A 12,339-nucleotide genomic window follows, 5' to 3' on the forward strand; every position below is an offset into this window, starting at 1 on the left:
GAATATTTTTTTTTTTTAACTATATGGATGAAAAAAATGTTAAAAGTAAACGGTATTGTGTGGCGTTCGGGTGCTTGAATTCTTATTAATGGATCCATCTTTGCGAAAAGAATAATTTGCCTATCCTCGCGAGCAGTGGTTTTTCATGGTCGAGCTTTTCTAGGCACTTAATCAGAAGTATCATGCTCTTTGAAATAAACTATAGCATTGAATATCTTTTTATCGAAAACTCTAAATGATTTGCAAGTTTCCTGTTATTCCAGTTTTTGTCAAAATGTAACTTAAAATTATTTTTCTTGTTGATGGGTCACAAATCTTACTTTTACCCATTTTTACTACAAAGTTAATTAATTTTCAGAAACTTTTAGATAGAATGTTTAAAAAACGCTGCAAATATTTGTAGAAAAAAAATTGGCGGCATTTTAACAAGTTTTGTTTGGCATTTTAACAGCATTGACTTTGGAACACTCGAACCATGCTGTTTCTAATTTGTTGTCCAGACTGAAAATACTCGGAAATCAGACTTCACCTAAAGTTGTTTAATTTTATTAATTTAAGCTAACGTTTGATTAAAATTAAGCAATTTCTTATAAAACTAGATAAACGGGTGTTCTATTACCATATGAAATAATGCTTTATCTCTAATACGGTAATACACAAATGTTAAATAAACTTGATGACTACTTCATCGTGTTACGTGTTTCTAATTAAACGTCCACGACTGTATCCACACCCCACATCCATCCTCCCCTCTTCCATCCTCCCCACATCCATTCTCCCCACAGCCATCCTCCCCACTTCCATCCTCCCCACAGCCATCCTCCCCATAGCCATCCTCCCCACTTCCATCCGCCCCACATCCATCCTCCCCTCTTCCATCCTCCCCACAGCCATCCTCCCCACTCCCATCCTCCCCACATCCATCCTCCCCACAGCCATCCTCCCCTCTCCCATCCATCCCACAGCCATCCTGCCCACTCCCATCCTACCCACTCCCATCCCACAGCCATCCTCTCCACAGCTATCCTGCCCACTCCCATCCTCCCCACTTCCATCCTCCCCATAGCCATTCTCCTCACATCCATCCTCACCTCTTCCATCCTCCCCACTCCCATCCTCCCCACAGTCATCCTCCCCACTTCCATCCTCCCCTCTCCCATCCTCCCCACAGCCATCCTCCCCACAGCCATCCTCCCCACTTCCATCCTGCCCACAGCTATCCTCCTCAGGTACATAATTTTGTGCAAGCTAAATACCACTGGCGCGTAGTAGTATTTATTTATATCTTCTTACCGTAATTCTTCTTTACCTGTACTATTAACCATTCTGTGGCCCTGGCAAAAAACCGGACCGTCTCGTTTGTATGAGTCCTAAATTTAGTTGCTTATTGTACCTCAAAGAAATGAATATTTCCCCAGCTGCCCTCGTTCATGAGCCCGCTGGTGATCACGGAGCTGTCGCTGGCGGGCGAGTGCCCGCTGGTGTGCGGCGTGGCGGCGCCCGCGGTGGACGCGCGCGGGCTGTGGCTGGACGCCGCGCTGCGGTACGACGGCGGCGCGCACATCGCCATACTCACGCAGATCAACCTCATGAAGCTGAAGGAGAAGAGTGAGTGACGCACTAGTGGGGGGGGGAGCGGGCTGTGGCTGGACGCACAGATATTTGCCACACATAATACAAAGCGATCCTGTAATGGTTTTTTCCTTTAGAGGTTTGGAACCCTTAAAAGCAACAGATTAAAGAGTCCACGTTACCAAAGCTATTCAGCAAAAAATTCAAAATATAATGCAATAAAAAAAACTAAATATCGACAAATGAGTAATGATCAGAGGCGGCTCGCCCTAAGGAGCGCTGGTGCAGTGAACTCCCATAAATAATTATAATAAAATCATACTCCTTAATTTAATTATTAACATTAATTATTACTATTTAAAATCAATCGTAATCTTTAAAACTACTGTTAATACCCATGAATATATCCATCATTCCATCATCCCATACACCTGTATAATACCTACTGTATTATGTAACGCGCGAAGCGGAGCGCTCACGATTGCGCTCCAATGAAAAAAGATTTAGAACATTTCCTTATACGAAATCCAATAGGAGTGAAAGAGAGGGTTTTGCCAGAGCCCTGCGCGTGAAACAAAAGATTTTCTATGGAAAAGTAGCAAAATTCGGAGCGCCGCACCCGCAAACGTTGCCGGTTCGTTTTTACCGCCCGGCAGGACAGCGATTGCGACGTTGCCAGTTGCCACGTCTATAATATAAACAAACACTCGACTCTCGAGTCAACTTCAATGCACGCGCGCGATTCATGCAATTTTCTAATTAAAATTATAAAATACGTGTTGAAATAGCCTGTAGTTATCAGTATTACTTGTGAGTGTTAAAATGAACAATAATTATAATGTGGCGTTCATTAAAAAGTGTGATAAAACGTTACAAATTCGGCTTGAATGTAAAGCTAAGGGACCGCCACGGCCTGAACTTACGAACGCAAAAATGTACGACAAAAACGAAAACATATACGCGTGTGTTTAAATCCGAACAATATTATGTGAAAACACCGTGGTTGTGTGGTTGTGATGAAAGCAACAACAGACATTTACGAATGTCTTGTCGCTTTAAGTTATAGATATTTTTGCACACCAAAAAGAAAGACGTATGTATTTCCTTTATAAGTAATTTTTTTGATAAATGTACTGCTTTACACCATGTATTTTCAGTGTTTTATTTCAAGTGAACACCCATAAAATTTTGTCACGAGCCGCCTCTGGTAATGATAGCATATTTTTAATATATTTCTTACATAACCTATTCACTTTTAAATTTGCCCTAGTACTTAGAGCGGTTTCAGACTAGCGTATTTTTTTGCGCGTACTCGGTCGTTTCAGCATACGCGCTTATACACGCGCTACATTACGCGCTTCTAAAAACCCTAATCACGTAAACGGGCATATTTCGGCGTGTTCGCTCGCACCGGTGGTGTGTCAGTATCAACATGGACTCTGACGAAGGAATATTACTATTTACGAGCTTAGAAGCGCGTCAACGCTCGTACGAGTCGAGCGTGTGACAAAGGCGCGCCTATACGAGCTTTCAAAAACGAGCTCATACGCGCGTATAAAACGCTAGTCTGTAACCGCTCTTATAGGTCCGCTCATAAAATACCGCTCATAAAATATCCAACAAACCTTTAATTAGAAATTATTATTTTCAGATATAACACTAGAAGATCATTTACTAGGTGCACAAGAGAACATCATAGAAAATCCGATCGAGGTGCCGCTCCCTGGGTCCGCTCAATCCGAAAAACAGCTAAGGGTAAACAATTTTAGATTTACAAATTTAGTTCATTGCTTTTCTATACTTGAGAATGTAATTTTATACTTCTTTTACTTATGTCACAACTAAAAAAAATTCTTTCGAAGGTTGTCATACCCACTTCTTATATAATTAAAAATTTATTTATTCACAATTACTCAAGAAACGACTCATCAACAATTTCCAAACCAAATAAATATCTTACAGAAAAGAAAACCAGCAATCTACGATTCAGAAATCGAAGACTCAGCGGAATCGTCAAGTGACGACGAGACTCCGCCCGTGCAGCCCGTCGACAGCGCGGAGAACTTACAGCCTAGCGAGTCGCCGTGAGTTATATTTTATACTAGACTGTTTAAATAAATAAAATAAATAAATAAATATTATAGGACACTAGTAGTCCGCCCCGGCTTCGCCCGTGGTACATATTTCGCAGTAAAAGGTAGCCTATGTCCTTTCTCGGGTATCAAAATATCACCATACTACATTTCATGCAAATTGGTTCAGTAGTTTAGGCGTGATTGAGTAACAGACAGACAGACAGAGTTACTTTCAGTATGGATTATTACACAAATCGGCCTAGTCCCACAGTAAGCTCAATTAAGGCTTGTGTTGTGGGTACTAGGCGACGATAAATGTAATATTTAATAAATACAGATATATAGATAACACCCAGACCCAAGAACAAATATGTAATTGAGTTCATCACACAAATATTTGCCCTGACCGGGGATCGAACCCGGGACCGTCGGCTCAGTAGGCAGTTACTTTACCACTGCGCCAACAGCGTCGTGTTTATATTATACTTAATAGGTTTCCGCCATCGTTCGCGTAGGTCAAGGAAATTCCTATAGAAATGAAGATAGAGATATGTTGCATCGCGGTAAAATGTAACCTTATTTTTACGACATTATTATGTTTGCAAAGAAAATTTTGAGTCAACACACAGAGGTGTGCGTGGCGGTGGGACGGTAATTGGCGCATGTGGAATTAGCAGTTTTATTTTATTACATCTGGCATAAATCTAAACAATTAGTGATGAACGGCTTTTGACGTGACAACGTCTTATAATTCGGCGTTACCTCGCTCTGAGGCGTTCCATGTAAGGCTTGAAGTGCAAGCGAGAGCGCGGAACGAGCGACAAATAAGCACAATCGGACGTTGTCACGTTCAACTATCGTCAGTAAACCGACTTTACAGACAACCAATTTTTTAAGTAGAATATTGGAATTAATGTGACTTTTTCCAGTTAAATAAGATTTTCATTCAATCTTTTTCTAATTTGTACAGGTCTGTGAACCCGAGTGAAGGTGGGTCATCAAAAAAGAAGTTCCTCCGTATCGTCGATAGAATAGCGACTAACAAATATTTCCAACAAGTAAGTATTAGTAACTATTTCTGCACTTTTCTATTGATTGAAAACCTGATATTTTAGTTTTTAAAGTTATGGAAATATTTTATAACCATATTACTTAGCTACTATTGCTTTTTTTCTTGCAATCTTAACATCTATGCCTGAAAAAAGGACTCGTTTTACATGACTGATGGTCAAATTAATTTTCCAATGTTTTTAAATTAGTTTTTTATTTATTTAACAGGTAACAGACTACAAATACGTGAAGCGTGCCATGGAAGGTCTCTCGAACACGGATATAAAGCTGCAACTAGAAGTGCACGGGCTAGAAGGTCGACTCGCTATTAACTTACCTCCGCCGCCACATGATAGGATATGGATTGGGTAAGAGAATAAAAAAATGTAGAGATTTTGATGGATTTTCGTATAGAAAGAGATAGAAAAGCTATATTTGCTAGAAGTTAGAATCTAGACTGATAATAATAGTTTTTTCTGAGATTCTATTTAAGCATGATGAGTGCGATGCGAAATACGATTTAATAAAAGTAGTGTAAAAAACTCAATTTCATATTGAAAAGCTTTGTTCTAGATATTATTATAACAATATGCGTATAGTAAATGGTGTATTTATTCGAAAAGTTATGGGACATTATGTTGATGTAAAGACATTTTTAACTTCATTGTTCATTATCATTTATCATCTCTTGATCACTTATCTATTTCGCAAAATATTTTCAATAATAAAAAAAAACATTATTTTCAGGTTCCGTACAAATCCCCAAATAGTACTAAAAGCTCGTCCCGCGTTCGGCGCACGCACGCTTCGCTTCGCTAACATTTCCAATTGGATCGAACAGAAACTTCTCAAGGAGTTCGAGAAGGTTCTAGTTCTGCCCAATATGGAGGACTTTATTATTGACGTCATGACCCCTACGCCTGTGGAATTTGAATAAAAATGGAGAATAAGGAGTAATTAATATTTATATGTGGAAGAATTAAAATTATAGAATGATGGGAAACGGAATAATATTGGTATAAAGAGAGAAAGAAAAAGCCTGGAAAGTGGTATATATGTATAGTCGAAGCTATGTGGGTTTTAACCGTACTTTGCTACAAATTAAAAACTTAATTCGTTTTTTTTTTCAAAGTCTAATATGCAGCTTTTTGAAAAGTATGAAAGCGATTATTCAGGAATATATTATTAAAGTTATTTCGTTGAATGTGGTAAATGTAATTTCTTAGTTCAATGTGATTATGATAAGAGCTTTTACGCGGACAAAGGGCGCTGTTATTAGTATACGAACCAAGTAAAAACATTTTTAATACATGACGCTTGATATGATTATTTAAAAAGTATGAATGATCCCTGACAATTGTTTGATTTCGATAAGTCGATCATTACAATAAAAAAAAAACAATTATCCTATTGAAACAAAATAAATAAGTGATGAATGTCTTAATTCAAAAACTTTTAAAATAATTAGAAAAACTGTAATTATAATTTTGATAAGAGAGGTGCTATAATTTTGTGAAGTGCTTTTTTATTCTGAAGTGAATTTAACAATGTTCATGTAACTTTAAAAGCGTTAATTAATTTGAACGTGTATTACGTGACGTTACAAACCTCAATATACTTTTTTTTTTTAATTTGTGCTAGTGTTTATAAAAACATTTTTTCTCGCTATTTTTAAAAGTACGAAAGTTACGTATATAGATTGTGTAAATTTTTAGATTGTCCCTTGCCAAGTTTGAGAATATAATTTAAGATATATTATACAGTATTTCTTATTCTTAAAAAGAATATAAAAATATTTATGATTTCTAAATATCTGTATAGTATAGATGTAGAAATGCAATATTTCTTCTTTGAATATATTTTATTTATAATGACAAATTCATATCCTTATAGATTATATTTAATAACGATTTCTTATAAAATAGATTATATTATATATTACATATAGATATATTTTTATTTATCGGTGTACATACATTATTAATTGAAGTGTGTAGTGGATTTTAACATTTCTGTTATAGGCTATTTACGACAAAAAGTAGTAATTAAAGTTTACTCATTAAAAATAATCTACATATAAAATTGTGAACCTTTAATTAAAAAAAAATGTATGCGTGTACTAGAGTACACACGTAAGAAGTGAAACTTCTTTATGACCTTAAAAATGTCACGCGTACGGCGTAACGCAAAAATGTCACGCGTACGGCGTAACGCAAAAATGTCACGCGTACGGCGTAACGCAAAAATGTTACACTAAATTTTTGTCCAACCCCGATCAAGAAGTTTCACTTCAAAAATGTATGCGTGTACTAGAGTACACACGTAAGAAGTGAAACTTCTTTAAGACCTTAAAAATGTCACGAGTATGGCGTAACGCAAAAATGTCACGCGTACGGCGTAACGCAAAAATGTCACCCGTACGGCGTAACGCAAAAATGTTACACTAAATTTTTGTCCAACCCCGATAAAGAAGTTTCACTTCAAAAAATCTTTTAGTACCTTAGTAGGTATACATTTCACAAACCTATCGGAGCTTCCCACTAGAAGATAAAATTCTCGACAATAATTCCAAATTTATACTCCAAATGTAGATTAGAACAACATTTAGTGCAATCTTTTTAAAAGCAAAAAATATATACAAATATAAAATGTCTAAAACATTTACTGAAAAATAGAATAAATGTTACCGTTTTAATATAATACAATCTTTCGGAATTATAGCTATAAAGTGAAAAGTCGTTTATCATCAATGTTTAGAAAACTTACTGTTCTTGTTAAATCTAGTTCATAATATAATTACGTCTCATCACAAAAAAAGATCACATTCGTATTATTACGTATTAAGGATATATTAAAATTCTAAAATCTACTTTTGTATCGCACAATGTTTTATTAATAATAAGTTTGGGCCAAATTAATGTGTAAAATTTATTAAGAACGTTTTGTCTTAAACGGCTTGAATTTTTTGAATAAGTATTTGTGTGCGAAAATATTGTAATTTAAAATTGAAGGCTGAACGAAATTTGCTTGACTTTAATGTGCTTAAATTAGTTATACATCGAAATTATAATATTATTTTATGTTCGTTGTTATACTATATGGATATTTTACTAATTATCACCTGGCAAGTTTAAAAAATTGTAGCTTTTTCACTGTGTGATAAATATTTAGCATTTCACTTTAATATAGGTATTTAAAGCTTTGTGTATTTAGTTACAGTATGTAAATTAAAGATTAGATTTATTTATATATTTTTCTAAATAATTAAATTCATGAACCAAAAATTGGTTTTGGCTATTACTCATATTTTTTATCTCTCTTTGATACAATGGTATTATTATAAAACTTTATTTCAAAACATAAGTATTGTTCTTTGGAATTTTGTATTTTGATTACACAATGTAATTCCATCTCATTTTTATTAAAAATAAAGAGATAAATTGAAATAAAATTTAATAAAAACCTGCCTACAAAATCTCAAACCATAGATTACACTGAATTCACTACTGCCTAAATAATTTATATGACTTTTTAAGTTTTATAGTTGTTAAAGAATTTTTCTTATGGGTACGTTGTAAAGGTTGTTAAGAATAGGAAGCCTAAATCGATCCTATAGCCTATGTATAACTAATTTTATATTTTTCTGTACAAAGTAGCCAAAAATTCCGATCCACTGTGTTGTATTATTCTCTTTTGAATGTAATGTGTTATGTTTCATTGAATAACGTTTGCGTTTGTTTGTTTAAGCTGTGATCGCAGTAAGATTTCACTGTTATTATTATAAATGAACACTGAGTCTTGAATGTATATAATATTTGAAATTATAAGTGTTTATGTGATATTATGTATAGTTAAGAGTTAAACCGTGCCGAGTAGTTTTTCTATGTGGTATCAGTTGTGATTTTTTTCAATAAACAAAATGCTATATTGAATATTGTTTTATTTTTAACACCTTAACTTTTTAACACTTTTGCACATTACATAATTGGGTGCTCCGTGAAGATTTATTTTACGTAAATTTACTCATGATAAAATGTAACAGTTTTATGTTTCACTAGCTGCGCTCCGCTCCTGTTGGTCTTAGCGTGATGATATACAGGGTGCTTAGCTTAAGCTCAAAGGAGTATATAGTTTTGCATATGCTGAGTACGTAAAAAATATTTATAAAATTCCAGACTTCAAATACCTAGATGAATTCTTAAAACTATGTGTACACCCCTAACAAGCAATCCGCCCTATCGCACGTGAGCTATCCGCTATCGTTTAGGATTATGTTTTCATAGACAAAATGCTCACATTAGCGAAGCCGTAGAGCTGCGCGAAGCTAGAGAAGAAAATGTAACAATTTTTTTTTACTTAATTTTGTTGTTTAACTATTTTTAACGTGATCAGTGTACCTATGCAAAACTACAACCTCCTTCGCGCTTAATATACCAATAGGACACCCTGTATAGCCTATAGCCTTCCTCGATAAATGGGCTATCTAACACCGAAATAATTTTTCGAACATACACAAACACAAACACAAAGTCAAACACAAACACAAACACAAACTCGAATTTTATTTCGAACACAAACACAAACACGAACAGCGAACAGCGAACAGCGAACAGCGAACAGCGATCAGCGAACAGCGAACAGCGACAGCGACAGCGAACAGCGAACAGCGAACAGCGAACAGCGAACAGCGAACAGCGAACAGCGAACAGCGAACAGCGAACAGCGACAGCGACAGCGAACAGCGAACAGTGAATGTGAATGTGAATGTGTGTCGCTGTCGCTGTTCGCTGTTCGCTGTTCGCTGTTCGCTGATCGCTGTTCGCTGTTCGCTGTTCGCTGTTCGCTGTTCGCTGTTCGCTGTTCGCTGTTCGCTGTTCGCTGTTCGCTGTTCGCTGTTCGCTGTTCGCTGTTCGCTGTTCGCTGTTCGCTGTTCGCTGTTCGCTGTTCGCTGTCGCTGTTCGCTGTTCGCTGTTCGCTGATCGCTGTTCGCTGTTCGCTGTTCGCTGTTCGCTGTTCGTGTTTGTGTTTGTGTTTGTGTTCGAAATAAAATTCGAGTTTGTGTTTGTGTTTGTGTTTGACTTTGTGTTTGTGTTTGTGTATGTTCACATTCACATTCACATTCACATTCACATTCACATTCACATTCACATTCACATTCACATTCACATCCACATCCACATCCACATCCACATCCACATCCACATCCGCATCCGCATTCACATTCCCATTCAATATTTACATTAACATTCACATTCAACATTCACATTCACATTCACATTCACATTCACTGTTCGCTGTTCGCTGTTCGCTGTTCGCTGTTCGCTGTTCGCTGTTCGCTGTTCGCTGTTCGCTGTTCGCTGTCGCTGTCGCTGTTCGCTGTTCGCTGTTCGCTGTTCGCTGATCGCTGTTCGCTGTTCGCTGTTCGCTGTTCGCTGTTCGCTGTTCGCTGTTCGCTGTTTGCTGTTCGCTGTTCGCTGTTCGCTGTTCGCTGTTCGCTGTTCGCTGTTCGCTGTTCGCTGTTCGCTGTCGCTGTTCGCTGTTCGCTGTTCGCTGTCGCTGTCGCTGTTCGCTGTTCGCTGTTCGCTGTTCGCTGTTCGCTGTTCGCTGTTCGCTGTTCGCTGTTCGCTGTTCGCTGTTCGCTGTTCGCTGTTCGCTGTTCGCTGTTCGCTGTCGCTGTTCGCTGTTCGCTGTTCGCTGTTCGCTGTCGCTGTCGCTGTTCGCTGTTCGCTGTTCGCTGTTCGCTGATCGCTGTTCGCTGTTCGCTGTTCGCTGTTCGCTGTTCGCTGTTCGCTGTTCGCTGTTCGCTGTTCGCTGTTCGCTGTTCGCTGTTCGCTGTGAATGTGAATGTGAATGTTGAATGTGAATGTTAATGTAAATATTGAATGGGAATGTGAATGCGGATGCGGATGCGGATGTGGATGTGGATGTGGATGTGGATGTGGATGTGGATGTGAATGTGAATGTGAATGTGAATGTGAATGTGAATGTGAATGTGAACATACACAAACACAAACACAAACACAAACACAAAGTCAAACACAAACACAAACACAAACACAAACTCGAATTTTATTTCGAACACAAACACAAACACAAACACGAACAGCGAACAGCGAACAGCGAACAGCGATCAGCGAACAGCGAACAGCGAACAGCGAACAGCGAACAGCGACAGCGAACAGCGAACAGCGAACAGCGAACAGCGAACAGCGAACAGCGAACAGCGAACAGCGAACAGCGAACAGCGAACAGCGAACAGCGAACAGCGATCAGCGAACAGCGAACAGCGAACAGCGAACAGCGACAGCGACACACATTCACATTCACATTCACTGTTCGCTGTTCGCTGTCGCTGTCGCTGTTCGCTGTTCGCTGATCGCTGTTCGCTGTTCGCTGTTCGCTGTTCGCTGTTCGCTGTTCGCTGTCGCTGTTCGCTGTTCGCTGTTCGCTGTTCGCTGTTCGCTGTTCGCTGTTCGCTGTTCGCTGTTCGCTGTCGCTGTCGCTGTTCGCTGTTCGCTGTTCGCTGATCGCTGTTCGCTGTTCGCTGTTCGCTGTTCGCTGTTCGCTGTTCGCTGTTCGCTGTTCGCTGTTCGTTTTCGTGTTCGTGTTCGTGTTTGTGTATGTTCACATTCACATTCACATTCACATTCACATTCACATTCACATTCACTCACATTCACATTCACATCCACATCCACATCCACATCCACATCCACATTCACATTCACATTCACAGCGAACAGCGAACAGCGAACAGCGAACAGCGAACAGCGAACAGCGAACAGCGAACAGCGAACAGCGAACAGCGAACAGCGAACAGCGATCAGCGAACAGCGAACAGCGAACAGCGAACAGCGACAGCGACAGCGAACAGCGAACAGCGAACAGCGAACAGCGACAGCGAACAGCGAACAGCGAACAGCGAACAGCGAACAGCGAACAGCGAACAGCGAACAGCGAACAGCGAACAGCGAACAGCGAACAGCGAACAGCGAACAGCGAACAGCGACAGCGACAGCGAACAGCGAACAGCGAACAGCGACAGCGAACAGCGAACAGCGAACAGCGAACAGCGAACAGCGAACAGCGAACAGCGAACAGCGAACAGCAAACAGCGAACAGCGAACAGCGAACAGCGAACAGCGAACAGCGAACAGCGAACAGCGATCAGCGAACAGCGAACAGCGAACAGCGAACAGCGACAGCGACAGCGAACAGCGAACAGCGAACAGCGAACAGCGAACAGCGAACAGCGAACAGCGAACAGCGAACAGCGAACAGTGAATGTGAATGTGAATGTGAATGTGAATGTTGAATGTGAATGTTAATGTAAATATTGAATGGGAATGTGAATGCGGATGCGGATGTGGATGTGGATGTGGATGTGGATGTGGATGTGGATGTGAATGTGAATGTGAATGTGAATGTGAATGTGAATGTGAATGTGAATGTGAATGTGAATGTGAACATACACAAACACAAACACAAAGTCAAACACAAACACAAACACAAACTCGAATTTTATTTCGAACACAAACACAAACACAAACACGAACAGCGAACAGCGAACAGCGAACAGCGAACAGCGATCAGCGAACAGCGAACAGCGAACAGCGACAGCGAACAGCGAACAGCGAACAGC

General features: G+C 39.0%; 1 protein-coding gene across 1 annotated transcript; it reads left to right on the forward strand.

The window, feature by feature from the left end:
• The first annotated feature begins 1,424 nt into the window (after window positions 1-1,424).
• On the forward strand, window positions 1,425-8,629 carry LOC149906412 (testis-expressed protein 2-like). Its single transcript, XM_090104624.1, has 6 exons — window positions 1,425-1,608; window positions 3,224-3,327; window positions 3,535-3,656; window positions 4,618-4,705; window positions 4,926-5,065; window positions 5,445-8,629. Exons 1-6 carry the CDS (start codon window positions 1,431-1,433, stop codon window positions 5,632-5,634), a joined length of 822 nt encoding a protein of 273 aa, XP_089960750.1. The 5' UTR covers window positions 1,425-1,430; the 3' UTR covers window positions 5,635-8,629.
• The last annotated feature ends 3,710 nt before the right edge of the window (window positions 8,630-12,339 follow it).

Source organism: Colias eurytheme, chromosome 8 (assembly GCF_061535395.1).
Source record: "Colias eurytheme isolate Ceu_HAF_F1 chromosome 8, ilColEury1 Martin Lab GWU primary, whole genome shotgun sequence".
Taxonomy (NCBI): domain Eukaryota; kingdom Metazoa; phylum Arthropoda; class Insecta; order Lepidoptera; family Pieridae; genus Colias; species Colias eurytheme.